General features: G+C 37.3%; 1 protein-coding gene across 3 annotated transcripts in view; it reads right to left on the bottom strand.

Annotated features, from left to right (window-relative positions):
• Nucleotides 1-317: 317 nt before the first annotated feature.
• Nucleotides 318-18253, bottom strand: part of TMTC4 (transmembrane O-mannosyltransferase targeting cadherins 4) — a 53428-nt gene continuing 35492 nt past the window's right edge. For 2 of the 3 annotated variants that reach the window (XM_061472827.1, XM_061472829.1), the window contains 7 exons: nt 10931-11010; nt 10650-10757; nt 10389-10530; nt 9598-9712; nt 9029-9141; nt 4084-4153; nt 318-3565 (listed from right to left, as the gene is read on the bottom strand). In XM_061472827.1, the coding sequence (XP_061328811.1) occupies nt 3414-3565; nt 4084-4153; nt 9029-9141; nt 9598-9712; nt 10389-10530; nt 10650-10757; nt 10931-11010 (780 nt within the window). In that variant the 3' untranslated portion in view covers nt 318-3413. Of the gene's footprint in view, nt 3566-4083; nt 4154-6744; nt 8061-9028; nt 9142-9597; nt 9713-10388; nt 10531-10649; nt 10758-10930; nt 11011-18253 lie in introns of those variants that run through there. The other variant, XM_061472828.1, reaches the window with a different exon arrangement.

Here is an 18253-nt window from a genome sequence, read left to right as displayed (position 1 = left end):
TTTTATTTCTGAATGCTCATAAACACGCACACAACCTCCATCTGTAAACTTTAAATCCTAAGTATGAAATTAGGAAACTTCATGTACATGGCATTGGTCTAAACATGACAGAAGCATACAATTAGGGAACTCCATTGGAAGTTTTTGGTGAAAGAGACTCTCATCCATAGCAGTCATTGTGAATGTTTTTCTGACTCCATTTTTTGCACTGAATCATTCTGTATTTCTCTCTTCAGAACTGTACTTGAACAGGCAATCTTTGACGAAAAAAATAAAAGTATCCAGTTTTCTTAATTTCATTAGAGAATCAAGCAAGCCACCTGCTAAGAAAGCAACTTCAATCTTCTGTAATTACCAATGGTGGAAAGGTAATGGGAAAAAATCCAGCATGCTGGAAAGACAGAAACTGTTTGTAACAACAGTTATGTACAAACCCACTTATTCTTCACCCTTCTCTCTTCGAGGCTGTGCATTATGCACTGTTCCAGGAATCATTCATGAGGTATGAAAAATCAAGCAAAAGGTTAACATTTAACCATTTTAAATAAAACTCACTCTATCATTTGCACTCTCAAAATATTTCTGAAAATGAAGTAAAAAAATCTTAGCATTCTTGAAAGTCTTAAGGAATTTTTTATTAAAAAAGCGGTTTTGTTTGTTGCTTCTTTTGAACCCAATTCTGCCTTAACATCACACTGAAACAGAACTGTATCCTTATTACTGTCACACAAGTAATCACACTGAATTTATATAACACTGAAAATGATACAAAACAAATAAACCTTCACAAAAATACAAACAGGTAGTCAGAAAACTAATCAAGAAGAACTCACGTCTGTATTGAAGAGTAAACACCACTTCTAAATGCCAACAAAACCATCAATTTGTTGGCATGTCTCTTCTATCCGAGATTCTTGAGTAGAATGACTGACAGACCTCCACAGAGGAATTCCTAAAACAACTTTGGTTTACAATGATCTAGAGAGAATTCATACCCCATACATAATATTGATCTACTGGATTTTTGTAAAGCTAATATGGCAAGCAACATGGAAAACTGTACATGTGAACCTTATGATAAGAATAATAATTTAAACTCAGTTATGTCATATTCCAAATATACAGAAAAGACATGATTAAACACACTTATCTTCTGCTATGAATTAGCTCATCCAGCCAGATCCCAACTCTTTAATACTTCTTTGATTGAAGTAGCCAAGTGTTCTCTGTGTCTGATGAATAAGAGGCTACGTATGGCAAGTCTTAGAAGTCTGCCGTTTGTACTGAAGGCTGTACCTATTTCAGCATGTTTCAGATACAAAAGTTGGTACTGACTAAACTATGCTGGTTTTTGGAAGATGACTACTCATAGTGGTGCAACATTCTGCTGGATCAGTACAGACACTTATCAAAGAGCACGTTTATATCCTGCAAGTACATTCAGAAACTAGCTTCTGAAAAATCTGTCCAGAAACCAGAAGAAATGGAACAACTGCATCAACTTAGTACCCTATATAAACTAATAAGCCCTGCTGAGAAACAGGCTGTATCTGCAGAAGAGGAGCACTGCCCTAGCACAAATACATGTCCCTGGTACCTCAACTAAAATCAGTATGACAACATACTAGATGACGTGGGCATATTAATTCATTCAAACCCAAACTTACGGACAGCACCACACTGCCACAGCCTTGCTGGCTAGATTTAGAGTCAGTCTGGCAAGAATATTACATTAGCTGCACTACCTGTGTTACCCAAAATAGTTTTGTCAGAGGATGCTTTGGTAGCTCTGCAGTACTGCAGTGTGCTCTGCAGACACACTTGGTTCTTGAAACAACTGTAACTTCCAAGCAGATTTATAATAAAAAAGTAGCCTACAGTAGGTTCAAAACATAGTATAGATGTAAAATGGTTACAAGCTGGTCCCATGGCAGGGTCATGCAACATCCTGTCTTAGGCCAAGCATTCCCCCAACACTTTAAATGGTTCCTCACATAGATAAGTAAGTTGTGTATGAAGAACATTTCACAACCTCCTATACAGTAATCATTGGACAGATTAGAAAAGCTGCAAATACTGCACTGATCAGTATCTTCCTGGGGGACAGGGTCGGAAAGAATAAAGGAATATGAAAAGAAAGGTAAAATTCCTCAGTTTTCATATCCAATAGCAATCTTCCATGCCAGGGAAACAACAAATAGACATGTGACTATCTGAAGCATGAATGTAAATATTAGCACAAGACAAACAACTCTGGTCAGCCAGAGTTTAAACAGTATTAAAGCATAGCCCATTTAGAGAAGCAACATTGCATCAATGTACCCCATCTCTGAATCATCCCGCATCAATGTGATCAGTTTATGCTTATTTGACACTTCAGCAGACACATGAGCCACAGGAGACTAAGGTGAAGCTGAGTTCCTTCCAGTTAAAACATCAACAGCCAAAGTCAGGTCATCTGCTCAGTTACTTTTTCACAGAAACTCTCTCCTAATTCACCAACAATATAGGAATTGAAAGGTATAGTATCCTTAACCAGAAAGCACTGAAATGCCTGAGAACACAGGAATTAGCTCCTGTAGATGCTATACTATATTTAGACCACTGACCTGCAGCAGGAGCTAAAGCAATTCTGACTCGTTACCCAAGCTGTCTATGCTAGGTGAGGCTGTCTGCAAGGACACAAACTCTAGCTGACTTCTCTACTGACTCACACTTCTTTTCCCTTTGCTGCTTGCTAACATCTGCCATCTTAATCTAAGAGTATTTTCTTCACTCAAGCATACCTTAGCAGTGTACTGTCTGACAAACATTTATGCTCAAATCCTTGTCCTCATTTACTCCTCTACAAATCCGACACTTCACAGGGTGGAGGCCAGGCACAAGACCAAGGGGATAACGCAAATTACATGTGTAGACTGATGTGCTGAACAGAATCCATTCTTCCACTGGCTCTGCAGGACTGGCAGTAGAAGGCAGTAATAGAACTGAAGTGGATGGATATTCTTCACACTCGATAAGTATTTAAACAGGAAATTGCACTTTTTAAGAATCACTTTCAAAAATAAAACTGCCTTCTGGTATTCATCCTGCTACAAAAAAGTCAAAGAATCATAGAATAGTCAGATGAAGATTCCAAATTATAAGTGAAAGCTGTGAAATTCCATCTCCGTTGCTTTCATATACCTATAAAACTGTTCTAACGGAATTTAAAAGCAGTTCAAGAGTAAAAATAAAATAAACCCTCATGCTGAAATTTTAGGATCTTTAGGAGGGCATAACTGGACATTCAAGTGTGCAGTGCTGGTGGTGTTATTATTTTTGAGAAATAACAACCGAATCCTTTACATGGTCAAAAATACCCATGTAACATGACTCGTGTACAGCATGCATGGATAACCTGAATGGAGAGATCAGGCACCGCCTTTCTTTTGCAATTGCTCCAGTTTTCTTCTTAGGAGGTTGTAGTTTTCCTTGGTCCCGGGTGCCATAGGATCAAGCTTCAGAGAGACTTCGTAGTGCTTCTTTGCCAAGTCAAGATTTCCCCAGCGATGATAAAGCACAGCTGGAACATCAATGAGGAATTTCATTAGCAATATTGTTGAATAATGTGCAATCTTGCCAATCACTTGGAAAACAACATTAAAGCATTTGTTTTCCAGTGAGGGTCTCTCGCTGGCTGGTGGCACAGTAGCTGCTTGTTCTGTTGCCAACCACAGGAGCAAAGCCTGGGAGCAGAACTGGCATGGGAATGATGAAGGAATGAATTACATTGCAGCCATAAATGGCAGCTCTTATCTGGTGAGCTCATTGCGGGTTACAAGCACAGCATAAATGAACCAATTTGCAGACACTGAAGTGCAGCTACCTCTGGGCTGGATTGTGCAGCCCTCTTGATCTGTCATATCATGTGACAGCTTTTCTGGTTTAGTGCCCTGTTCTTCTGGCTGGCAGTTTTTCTAGGAAGTGAAATAGAAATCTGCCCAGCAGGAAGAAGGCTTAAAAGAATGCTTTTTCTTTTAAAACATAATGAATATGAAGCAAACAAACAATAGAGCTGATAAGAGTTAGAAAGGCTCTTACCCAAATTACCATGATAACTGGCAGCATTTGGATTGGCTTTAATTGCCTTCAGGAACAAAGCTTCAGATTCCTGAATAATTTAGAAGAACAAGTCAACAGGACAGTCTACTCCTTCAGTATATAAAATATTACAAAATTGACCCATGATTGTAATTAAAAACCCTCCCCAAAATGCCAAATTTATGTGATACCACAGTACATATATATTCTAAGCCCATGTGATACTGTCTGTCAGGTGGCTACAGCCTCCAGAAAACAGTAATAAAGCTACAAATAGGTGCCATGCTTTCACAGGCTGCTGTTACTTTAGCAGACAGCTATTAAGCACTAGTGAAGTTTGCAAAGCAGTTTACTTGCTTTTTTTTTCCCTACGCACAGTTTCAGTATTTTCACCTACTGAAACTTTCCCTACTTATTCAAACAAATTAAGGGTAATATAATTCACTGCCTGACCAAACTGCTTTCAGGTGCCTTTCCATTTAAAATAGGGGCATTCCAGTAAACCCCTTTCAAACAGATTGTTGAAAAGGACTATAAGATCATCTACTTGCAACTCCCCTGCCATGGTTGCTCAAGACCTGACCTGTTTCAGTGTGGTTCTCAGTGAAGAGTAGCCGAGTGCCTGCTCCTTAAAAAGATCAAGCCAACTGAAACATTCCTCACAAGTTACCTTTTCCAGATTCCCAGGTGCAGTGGCGTACTCTTAGGACCACTGATACCCAATTTGTTCTTAGGGAACCTGAACTCCCTCACCAAATATTCAGAGAACAATTTACCAGTAAATTTATTCTCAAATTCAAATATTTTTATTTTCCCAAAGCAGCTGCTAATGTAGATACTTCTGTTCCAGAGCATATTTCCTTGCAGAAGTTTAAAAAGATACTTCTCCCCCGATCCAAATGGAGTATATGTACTCACTTGCATGCAAGCTTATATATTTTGGGGAGCAATTTTTACATAGGTTTCTATTCTGTGCTGTGTTCTAGGGAAAGTTGCCCATTCAGTTTCAATGCAATTGAACTGAAGATGAAATTACCTCAGTGTGGTAGGCTTCTGTCTGAATGCACATACTTGCTGTCTGAGGTATGTGAGAACAATAACTGGGGAAAACGGTTTTCCTTTGTGCTAAGCTTTTATTACTGAAATCTACGAAACTAGACAGGCTCTACTGAAAAAGAAAACCTGTCAGCCAGATTTTTGGTTCCACCATGTTCTCATGTGAAGCATGAAATAAGTCTCTGCAAAAGTCCCTCAGAGGCAAGAAATATCTGATGTGTCAAAATTGAGTCACTCAACTTTTGAGCGACTTAAGGGCTTCCCAGTATATCCAAATTCAAACCCGAACTGGGCTCCTTTCAGGGAACTGCTGAGCACAGAAATAAGGCTGCGACTCTTAAGCCAAGAAAGCTGATGCATAAAATGCCTTCATCTTCACAGGTCAAGGAAATTACAAACCCTAGGGTTCTTGACAAATCCTTTTGCAGGACATCCTATTTCAGGAGAAGAAGTACTTGGATAGTACTGACCAAGGGAACCAAATGTCTGGAAACTTTTTTAAACCAAAGGGTTATCAAGCAGTGGATGATGCTGTCTGCAGAAGTTTCAGAGTCGCCTTCCATAGAGATGCTCAAAATTCAACTAGAAATTGCCCTGGTGATTGGATTAGATGACTCTGACTACCCTTTTCTGTAAAAATGATTCTATGATTTTAACTCTGTCACACTTGGCAAGTCTAGTTGTGTTGCAAGATATCCTCTTTTCGTATGACCATCGAAGCCTAAAAAAATCAACAGGCACTTGAAAGCATACAGTAATAAGTTGTATTTTTTTCCTCCAACAAAATTTATTATTTTGGTCTAATAAGTAAATCTCTGTTTTCTTCACTGGGCAGGTTAACAGCAATCAAAGTGAAAGATGTGCTGTCCAATTAATTCACTCTTATGCCTAAAAGTTGCCACCTACACAAAGGATAAGCACCTAATGTATGGTCTCATCCTCTCACTGCTGAGGCATAACGGGACAACAAGTTCAATGTGCTCCCAGAAAATTTCATGGAATGGATTCTCAGTGCTGGCTGCCATTACCACACATTTTCAGCTACATGCTGAAAACATTTTTATCACCACTACTTTGCCCAGCAGCTAGTAGAAGCATACTGGCTGATTAAAGGCTATTTAAGGTGCTGTATTACTGTAGCTATATGGAGTAAATACACATTCCAGTACATTGGTGATATTTCAAATTGCTGTATCTTGCCAAATCTTTAAGTGTTGCCAAGAAACTTGCACACTGTGCATAGCAAAGGCTTTGGGTAAGCACACTGCATTCCATCTGCTGTCAAGGCCACAGCACAAAATTGTAGTCTGGCTTTATTTCAAATACAGAAAAAAAAAGCTGAATGGTTTCAATTTATTGTATTTTTCACAGAAAAAGCATTACAAAAGTACAGCATCCATATTTTCAAAGAACTAAAGATAGCTTGGTTCTTCATCCATTGTGACAAGAACAAGCATTTAAAGGAGATCTCTAACTTTGTATAACAGATATTAATTAAAAAAACCAAACCAAAACCACCAAAACAGCTCATTCTTTATGTGCTTTTGTTTCTGGAGCAATAAGTAATTCATGAGTAGATACAAACAGAAATCATAAGGGGTTGCATTTTTTTTTTTTTTCAGGAAAACCATCTTCAGCTGAAAATCAAAGTATATTTGAAACTGAAGGAGAATATTCTGTGGTGAGTGGAAAGAGATCTCTCATAACATAGTATAAACTTTTCAACTCAATGTCTTTTAAAATAAGAGATAACAAAAAGCACAGAACAGATCTTACTTTATGGCAACAGAGCCAATACAACTTTTATATACACACATAATAAGTAATCCAGTAAATGAAATGCCTGAGGTTATACAACACATCAGACATAGCCAGGTAGCCTTCTGAAAATTACCTCTATCACCTCGATAGTCTCCATTCCCTCCTACTGCCCTCCCATTCCAAACACTCAAAACACTCTTATTAGGGAGTCATCTACTTCTCTGTTTTTACATGGTGAGGGGGTGGACAAGAAGCCTGAATTTTCTATGCATTTTAATTGTCATTTAGCATTCTCCCATTTAGCCCCCTCCCCCCCCCGTGGCTGCTCTTTCAAGGTGATGCAAAATACAGCTGCTGAGATCATAACCTTTTCTAAGTGAGTCTACTTCTCAATCCCCTTAATTTGCTCTCTGTTACAATTCATCTACTTCAAGTGACTAGTTAAGGTTTTTGCTCTGCGCAAACCTACTACTCCATATTGAACTACTAGAACACTCTCTGGCTCCCTGCTTTCTTTGCTGGGCTCCATTGCTACTTTTACTTTATTTAGGATGCTGACCTGGAAGCTTCATTTCCCCTACTGTCATTTCTACTTTGTCTCCAACACACTCCCCTGCAGCATAATGATCTTTCAGACCTAGCAATCAAAAGCACTACCTCTTCTTTTAATTTTTTAAATCCACTAAACCAGAATTATTTCTCCTACACCTGGAAAAGTTTTCTAGCTTGTTTTCAACTTAACTTTTCTACTTATATATCATTATGAATGCTCTTTATTCTGTCATGCTGCATGCTCTTCTTGATGAATAACTATACAATACTCCATTCTTTCACAGTCACGACTAACCAAAATAATCTCAGCAATTACCTCCTCCATAATCTCGTCCCTTATACATCCTGGCCGTTAATTTGTATCACTTTGGAACTTTGTTAAACTAATCTAAAATATATATTTTATAACAGTCTCAGATGGAGAGAGAAAAGAAACAGAGTGTACAGAAAAAAAACCAGCCAGTCTGCAAACAGTGATGGGGCGTCTTAACAGCAATTTATCACAAACTAAAGCAAGTGTTGGGTTGTCACAGGCCCTCGCTTCTCATATCGATATGTCATGACTCCACAGCTGAACAGGACTGTAAAAATCCAAGTGAACACAATAACTGGAGGAAAAATGCATCTATTCTAAGAAGTTTCACATCATGAAGTCTCCTTAAGTTGCATATATTGAGGATATTCCTTCAGTGCTGCTAACATTGCTGCTATCGAAAGGCCACCAAAACCCCCAAAAGCCATTATTCAGTAAATGACAGTTTTCTGACGAATACAAAAAACTTCCTTGATTATTAATTTGTCCGTATCACATACATAAATCAGTGACTATGGAGTAAATTAAAACAACTAAATATATTAACTGTGTATGATTTATTCTGCCAGCTCATACAATTCCTTTTGGAAAATAACTCATTCTTATCAATTCGATAACCTTTACTACTTGTAAATAGAAGTAGCTAATGCTGAGGTACACCACTCACAGGCTGGTCCACTGCATCCAAGAGAAAGTTCAATACAGTGCTCGATGCATGGACTTTTTCCTCTTAATATTCTGGAATTACCCAGGTATCCCATCCTCAGTCTGCAATTAGCAAGTCTGTGTATCTCTGTTTTAGATCGTGTCTGAGCAAAAGGCTAGAATTCATATGGGGTAATGGTAAACCTTGCTTCCTTTACATACCAAAAGCACAAGGACTAGCATATCACATCTAATTTTAGCTCCTGAAACAAGGCCTCTAAATCAGAGCAGGCTCTCTCTCTCCGCAGTGAAGCAATGCAAGACCCTAAGTGCCCTCTAGTGTGCCTAAATGCCTGTTTCCCTTCAATGACCACTGACAGTAGTTTCGGGTAGCAACATTCATAACCCAGGCACCTAAAATAAGATGGGATGAACTCAGGCCAGAATCACACAGCAATACTGTGACAGAAATGGGCATTTAAACCTGATTATCTAAGTCACACTTGACAATGACCTCCTCAAACAGTTTCTACAAAAAGCTTAAAGAGTTTAAACAGGAAAAAAAATCCAACCAAACCCCAAACCTAAAACTGAACATTCAGAAAGCTCATTACCTACCTTATATTTTTGTGATTTCCCCAGTACATTTGCCAATGAAAACATAAGGGAATGATCATTAGGTATTAATTCCAGGGCCTCTCTTCCAACTGCTTCTGCTTGAGCTAGATTGCCTGGAAGCCCATTCAGTGGAAAAAAAACAAAAGCATATTTTAACACAGCCTTACTAGTTACTTTTCATGCTGCAAGCATGCATATTGTACAAAATGAGTACATGCATTTTTAAAGAAAACCAGGTATCATACACATGCAAATGTAAAATTACACAGAATAAGACAATAGAACCCCCCCCCATTTTGTTTTCAACAGGTAACACCTTCAGAACAACAAAGCACAGATTCAAAAGTTAAGTTTGGTCTACAATATAAACATGCCTCCACAATGATGGCATTTCAAATAAGGATCAGAAATTCAATTTATGGGCTGGATTCCAAATGATGCTTTAAAACCATTTATGGAGCGGCTGGACAGAAAACAAGAGGCATACCTCCATTTAGATAAATACAGAAAAAGCCTCAAGTTTTGCTAGACACTGAATTATTCATTAAAACATTCAAATATGCTTATACCTGTGTTATCAAGCAATATAATCATATTGTTCCAAGCCAAACTATGCTCTGGTTTCAGAACTGTAGCATTCCTCCATGCATTCAATGCATCTATATGGCGATTCAAATCTGCGTACTAAAACCAAAGAAAAACCCAGTCATTTCACTCTGATTTGTTTTACTTTCCTACCATGCACAAAAGACAGTAAAGAGCTGTTCTAAAGAGCTATTCCATTCTAATAGAACTTTTTAGAGACAAGAATGTGAAATGTAAATAGAATACTATGGTACTATGGAAGAGAGAGTGCTATATACTAATTTTAACCTGCTTTTCTCTGGCACCCAGGCTTGTTTTCACATATGCATGTACCAATAAGATAGGGAAGAAAACCAGCATAGAATCTGGAAATCTACACAAGAGAATAAGTAAATATTTACTTATCATTTCCAAGAATCTAAATGATTTTTTTTAGGGCATAGTTCTACTACCTAACAATACAAGTATGACTGAAAAGAGTCTAATATTGGGAAATGACTAATAATATCGTTTGAACAAAAGACCACAATTTATATTTTTGATTATACCTCTCTGTATGAAAAAATTAGGACTACAGAAGGTTGCTATGGAAGGAAGTGTGCTGGGAAAGCAATAGGAAAAACTACCAAAAATACTAAATCACTCTGAACTACAAATCAAGGAAACCGAATTAAACTATCAGCATATTTAACAGCACAGTAGATTTTTTTTTTTTTGTTATATGCACACACACACGGATTCCTATCATAGATGTAATTTATTCAAAAGCACTTACCAACCGCCCTAAATTGTAGTAACAATCTGGATATTTTTTCCTGTGTTTAATTGCTGTCCAGTAGCTTTGCTCTGCCTCTTCAAACCTTCTTAAACTGTTCTGTACTATTCCTAGATTCATCCATGCAGCAGCAAAATCAGGTCTGGGCAAATGGGGAAAAAAAGAAGAGAGAGAACAGTTGAGCATTTAGAACACAAGATCCTATTGATTGTATCATTTCTGCTTGGTGAAAAATGCTGCTTAGCACTGTTCTAAACATACTGTATTTGTACAGCTAAGGACAGCAACTCCTCTGCTTCTTGGAGCTCATTTCTTTCTTTCAGAATATTTCCAAGGTTGTTCATGGCATGTACATATTTAGGATTCAACCTAAAATTTAAAATTTAAGAGATGATTATTACGTATGGAACATGTATTACTATATGCAAATTGATAGCTCTGCAATGCTGCAGATCATGAAAATGAATACCTAAGCATTTTCTTCATGTTGAACATGAAAGAAATTTTAGGATCGATCGTTAAAGCAGTAAAATTCCTAATACCTTACAGCTTCTCTGTAGTATTTGATTGCAGCACTTTGATTTCCTTTGTCAGCCAGGTTTTTGCCAACATTGTAGTGCACCTGAAAACACAGATGAATGTTGTACCAGATGTTACATAGTCAGATATTTTGTGAAGCCAAATTGCTAAAAATTTTCACTCCAAATAAAAACAGTCAGCACCTCCATCATTCACTGCTGTTTTCTGCTGTAGTCAGATACTTAAGACTACATATGATGAAGACAGCAAGACAAAAATCTGAAGAATAAATTAATAAATCAACTTCTCTGTTCCAGGTAAAGACTATTCACTTCCTGATTTTATAAATGAGGTTACCATACTTTCCATAAGACTCTTTATATGGAGACTTCCTGCTCTTAATTTCTTTATTTGTCAGATATGTAAGAGAAAGCCAGACTCAAATCTACCATAGCAGAATAAACACTACAGCAATGTAAATGTTGACTGAACTTTGCTTTTGCTATAGCATTAACTAGAAGAAGCTCAACACTAACAGAAAAACTAAGCTACATAATTCAAAAACAAAGGAAAAATAACAAACATGCACACCGTTGTCTTGGGATAAAAATGCATCAGAAAGCGTTTCTGAAATAAATGTATATAGCAACATGTTTGAGACCTTGCCTGTTAAAAAGCAGGGAATGAAGAAAGGATTTAAAGCTTTGAGATATACCTACAGGGAAGAAAACATATCATCTGAACTTATGGCACAGACTAGATAGGAAAAAACATATTTCAGGACAAATCTCAGTTGGAAAGCATCCTGAATCCTACTTTAAGGCAGATCTCAGAAGACTACATTACCTGATCAAAGGGAAGTCTCAAGTTTAGAAATGACAGCTAAGTACTGTGAGTACTTAAATCACCCTGAACTACAGATCAAGGAAACTGAATTAAACTATCAGCATATTTAACTGTACAGTGGATTCTGACTCTTGAAAACAGGCTTTTTGGCAACTGGATCAGAACTCATTACTTAAATCACTTTACTATTTAAAATCAATTTGTATCTACTTCATCTGAAACAAACACTTGTTGTAATTTCTTCCATACTTTGAAAATCTAATTTAAATCTTTTCAAAGACACTATGCAGGAATTACTTCAGATTGACAGACAAAAAGATAAGTCTGTAATGCATTTAGAAAACTCTAATTCACCTGCATTCAAAAAAGGATTCTACCTGATGTGTCCATCAGAGGAAAAATCCTAATTGTGTTTGGCACAATACCTGGGATCTATTGATGTAATACACACAATTATATTTGAAACCAGTTGTTATTTAATTGTTGAATTCCATCTCTGTAGGACTGCGACTATGCAGTAGTCATCAACAAATAAAGTTAAGAACATTTTCCATGCTTTCCAAAATCAGTGAAAAAATAGTTTCACTGGTTCTACAGACAGCGAGGATGCTATAAAGCTTACTAAGCATACACAGAAGCAGCTCCTCAGGCTGCTAGATATAAAATCGGACACAAATTCAGCATCCTATAAAAGTAGTTCTAGCATGGCTCCCAGGAAACAAAATAAAATATCCAGGCACTTCTATTTAAGATTCATAAAAATATGACAAGGCCCATGGCAAAGCAGCAACAGAATGTTACTTTTATATCAAGACATAGGTATGCCTAAAGATCAGTTGATGGTGTGTCGGGGTTTAAACCTAGTCAAGCAACACGTTCGCTCACTTCCCCCCCTTCTTTCCCTCCCCCTACTCCCAGAGGGACAGAGAGGAGAATCGAAAAGAATGCAACTCTCACGGGTTGAGATAAGAACAGTTTAGTAACTAAGGTATAACACAAATCACTACTGCTACCACCAATGATAATAATGATAAAGGAAATAACAAGGGAAGAGAATACAACACCTCAGCACCAGCAGACCGATAACTCGCCCCCCCCCCTCCCCAGCCCGACCAAGCACTGACCAATACGTCCTCCAACCCTGCAGTCCCAGCCCTTCTGGGTAACTCTCAGTTACATCCTGGGCATGACGTGCTGTGGTATGGAATACCTCTTTGGTCAGTTTGGGTCAGGTGTCCTGTCTCTGCTTCCTCCCGGCTTCCCCTCCCCCCTGGCAGAGCATGAGGCTCACAAAGTCCTTGGCCAAACCAAAACATCATTGTTATCAGCTCTGTTCCTGAGCCGAAAGTCAAAACACAGCACTGCACCAGCTACCAAGAAGGAGAAAAATGACTGCTACTGCTGAACCCAGGACATGGTGTCAAGAAAAAAAAAGAATAGCATTGTTTTCCCAGGAGTCATTAAAGTAACATGATATACCTTAAAAGATGTTTCTTAGGACTGAATTCTATTTGTACAACTTTTCCAGAAATTTTTCAGTACACTATGATATCATTCTTATCACACTGGATTGCTCTCATTATATATGCTGAAGTTTACAGACTCAGAATTTATTCAGAGCAAATTCAAAACCTTGCTGTGTTTTGAGATAAACTGTGGCAAAACAGAAGTAAGGAATTATTTCACTCAATAATATGTATTAGCTCCTAAAATACCCGACTTCAACCTTCCATATCAGCAAACAAGATTATATTTAACCTTTAAGAAGCTTTTTTGCTTATTTTTTAACAAAAGTCATAAGCATTACTGAAAAAAAGAAATTTTATCAAAGACTGGGGACAGAGCATATGTGAAAAACCTTGGTATACACCAACCACTCAGTCTTTCACGTGTCAATTGTCTTGTGCCAGGAAACAGTCACCATTTTACTTTCCGATTCTATTTACTCATTTTTTTAAAAAACATGTAACTTCTTCATATCAATTTCTATCTCAAAAGCACAGCAGCAGCAAGAATGTCTCATGTACACAGTTATGTAGATTGCAGAAGCCTGAGAGATATCAATTCTCTCAAGTCAAAACATCAAATGAAATACTAAGTGTACATGTATATTTTATGAACTGAACATACTATATTAAAACTGAGAGCAAAACTATTTAAATGAACTATTAGCATTTTCAATGGTGTATTTCTTCTGTCCTTAGATACAGCTTCTGTGTGAAAGAAAACAATGTTTCTATACAATAGCTGAAAATGAAGAGGCCCTTGTTACATGTGGTTTTCCTGATTTTCCTTCAGGTGAAACTGTAGCTCTAGAATGTGGTGGTGACAAAGAAGGGAAGAAAAACTAAAACATACCAAAAGAACTCCTCAGCTTGCTATAAACATACAGTGACAGAAACAGCTTTACAATGTATTATAACATGCAGTAACATCCTGCTCTTAAGAACAGTCAGCAAAGGGTGTTCAGGCACACACAGTCATTTGAGAGGTGCAAGTGACTTTTGCCATACAGTCATGCTGCTCACTTCACTGGCCATGACAGGGAGATGCCAAGATCAGCATTTAGCTCTGCTCCCCCAGACTAGGCCTACAATAACTATCTGCCCTCTGCTAAGCATGAGGCTGTAACGCTCCCTGACTTCTACTATGACCCCTGCCTGCACAACATGAGGACACAGGCACTTCCTGTATACCAATGTGCAGGAAGAACCCGGGCTTTAAAAAATGAGGGGCCAGTGTGATGCTTTACATTTTACCTCTAGAGATGTGGTGGTTCTGCCTTTGACAGATACTGTGCATGCCAGCCTGGGAAGGAGGATTTTCCTTTCCTGATTAAACACTTAAGAGCAGACATAACATTTTGGTATTAAATGATTAAACAGGAAATGACTAACATTATGCCCACATGCTCCTTTATCAATCTTAAACAGGTAATTACAGTAGTTGCACTAAAAAGAACATTTCTTAGGATGCATAAAAAACACAGTATTCTCTCAGGGCAATTAAGTAAAAAAACCATAAGGTAGAACCTAGTTGATCTCAACAGGCATGTGTTTTTTTAAAGTTAACATAACCATGGCACCATAGCCTAGCCAAAGAACTGACTGCAATACCTCAGTTGGCCTAAGAACCTAGTATAAAAAAGTGTATTATACTATGTTAGACACACAGTGCTTGAACTCTTATTTAAGAGTTTAAATGTGCACACACATTTAAATGAGGGAGAAAAATTATATTTTTCTGTACAAAACCAAATTTGCTGTCAAACAGATTTTTTTGATTTTTTTTTTACTCAAACAGTGTAGGAAGAAATTGAAACGCAATATCATCTTCCAGGAGGTACACCCCCTCAGTTGGAGTACTACTATTATCAACTCTTTTATTCTCTCTTCCTAGCTGCTTATAATCACTTTTTCAGCAAATATGAACATTTGTTGAGAAGGATGGAAGCAAAGCACAGATGTCAAAATTTGTACAGAAACATGCAGATGCTTCTGTTCAATGCTGGCTTTTTCCATCAAACACTCTTTCCTCTGCTACTGCAATTCTGTTTTCTAAATAATAATAAAGCCTTTCTGAACTTCATCTTTTGTGCGGTTAATGTTGTCTAAAATTTCGTATGTATGACTGTGCTTGTATAAAAAAAATTAACATCTAAAATGGTATCTGTGTGGCAAAACACTGCAGAGAGCAGCTATAAACATAGCCCACAGCACTTAAAGCAAATTCTGCAGAAGATATTTAATACATAGCATAGAAAGAAATTCTCAGCATCTAAAGGAAATACAGTCTAGATCAGCTTCATGAATCCTTAAACAGCACTAAATGTTCTGTCATAAAGAGGTTTTACAAGCCCTTTTAAGAAAGTATAGAAAGTAATCTCAAACTCTGCAGTACGTTTTCAGTATTAGCGTAACTTGTCTTTGACAAACTCATATGTGTAATAATTACAATCTGCATAAAGCATCAAGTACAAAGCTACTACCCTTAGTATGTCAAGACAGACTGGTTAGTAACGCATTCTGCTGGGAATATCATAACTTCCTTGCTTATTATTGTAGAAAAGTTACTAGTGAAATGTCTTTTTAAAAATTACATTTCTGAATTTCTATTCTTTAAGGGAAAACCAGTAGCTAGGAGAATGCAGAGATTGCATACAGAATATTAACAATTCAAAAATTCACTTATTCCAAATCCAGGAAAAGAAAAATGGTGGCTATTTCCCAATGTATTTAACAATGCAATTGCAATTTATTTAGATAATCAGAGGAAGTCATCCAGAAATAAAGACCATTTGTGGATTCTTAAAAACTGATGTGGCTTTGCTAAAAGCTGAGAAAAAGTAACTTGGCACTTCCAAAAGTGCAAACAATTCCAACAGCAAAAAAAGCAGTAAGATCGCATTTTTGGGAATAATCTTTAAAATTACAAGAAACAGTGTTTAATGACCTCACCTCAGAAGGTGAGGAGCATTACAGCAATGCCTAGAAACAGTGAACAGCAGTAGAACAAGGGCAAAATCTCACATAACCTTATGTATCCATATCTGCTCTAGGATTTATCATCAGTGGAGATAAGGACACTGATCTAGGATGCAGTCTTTCTCATCTGTCAGTCATTTAGTCCAAGCTAATGATGAACCACATGCTAAAAGGGACAGTTTCTCCTCCCCAGTTATATAGGGAGTCTGGCTGACTCCGTCAGATGTAGATATCTGAAGCTAAGGAGATAAATCCAAGCCAGTAGTCTGATATGGTGAAACAGCATTTATCATAGCCTATGATTAGATATTCCAGTACTTCAGCAAAGCACTCCAGGATAAACTAAGCTTGCAACATAAAAACATCAAATGAAAAGATGCCAAACTGGATCCAGTGAGCCTTTTAAACCAGTAGTACTGAAATATTCCAAATTTATAAACTACCTATTTATAAAACCTGTTCTGACCAGTAACACACAATCAACGTATCTGGAGAAAACAGTCTCTGTAACTGTTCACAAAATTTGCTTTAGCATAAACAACACAGGCCTGGTTCTAACTCATACTGGTGTATATAACCACTGAGCGCCAGGAATTAAGTCAATCTATAAGCTATGAATAAAGGTGGTATGAGGAAATGGAATCAGTATTCAGGGACCTTCCATTCAGCTAAGAAGAATGTGTCCAAATGTATTAAAAATGCATACTGTTTCAGTCTAACAACCTTTGAAACCAATTTAAATGCAGGACCATTCAAGTTCAAATTTGTGGCATAATCCTGGACATGTTTAACCTGTCCAGATCTGTAACATGCTTCTTTCTCTCTCTTAAAAAAGAATAAATAAATAAAAAATAATCTGTATGATATACATAACAAATATATAACAAAATATTTTAAATATTTAAAATAAATAATATTTCAAATATTTTTAAATATTTAAGATAGTTAAAATCTTGTACTGCAAACTTTTTTTTTTTAAATAAAAATTTCTGTAACTTTATTATGGTACCTGATTATTTCCACTGAATTTAAAAATCATTGTGCAACATTTATCAAAATTGATGCTAAATTTCATCCTCAAGCTAGATGCATCCATCACTCAAGAGGACAGATTCATTACTATGAAGGACAGTCTAATTTAATGCAGTTTCCACACCTCTATATAAAGAGAAGTTTAAAGATTAGTCTTTAAATTAGAGAAGGCATTGCTGTATCTACCTGTTACTTAGAATTGAGGTAAGTTTACTCCACATTGCTCACAGACAGCCAATTTGGAATTGAAGAGCTGTACCACAGAACACAAACTAGGAGCTGCAGCTTTTGTTGCTAGTTGGGGGACACCTGGAGAATCTGGCACCCTGGCTACATAAAGGAAATAAAGCATGACCACATTACACATATTAAAGATGTCTAAGAACAAGAAAAAGCTATCATCTGTGTTCCAACTTTTGGTCTGCATCAGCCACCCACTGAAATAAACAGGCCAGTCAAAGAAGGTCCTGTGAAGTCATTTATAAAGAAAGCTTGCAGTTTCAAGATGACAACAGAAGACCACAATAAAACCTAGACCCAATTTTTACATTTACTTCTGTCAAAATTGAATAAATGTAGCTGAAACCATAAAGAAAAAAAACAGACTGGTTTTCACACATGGATTCCCTAATGCTGTTGCCTAGGAAAGCTGCCTACTACTGTGATTTCAAAGTTACTCCTTCAGCAAAATTTGAATGCGAACCTACAAACCCCTCCCTGTTCACATCACCACGCTTTCCATTTCAGCAAGCTGTCACTAGCAGCACTGAAGCTCAGGCGTGTCTACACAGCCCAGTGTTGACAAACACAAGCTCATTTTCCCTGTACACTCATTGGCTTTGAACCAACTGCATTAGTTCAATAGCTTGCATACAGCTTATCGGCTCAAGCACAGCACTGTGTGAACACAGCTACACAGCTTCCCAGCCAAACATGGCTTGAGTCCAAGGAGCTTGGAGCACAGGCAAAGAGTACGGATCTGTC

This window comes from Pezoporus flaviventris, unplaced genomic scaffold, assembly GCF_033815535.1.
Source record: "Pezoporus flaviventris isolate CSIRO_AGI_PZ_B2104156 unplaced genomic scaffold, CSIRO_AGI_Pfla_v1 ptg000072l, whole genome shotgun sequence".
NCBI classification, from domain to species: Eukaryota; Metazoa; Chordata; class Aves; order Psittaciformes; family Psittacidae; genus Pezoporus; species Pezoporus flaviventris.
This window is presented reverse-complemented; position numbering and strand designations above follow the sequence as displayed.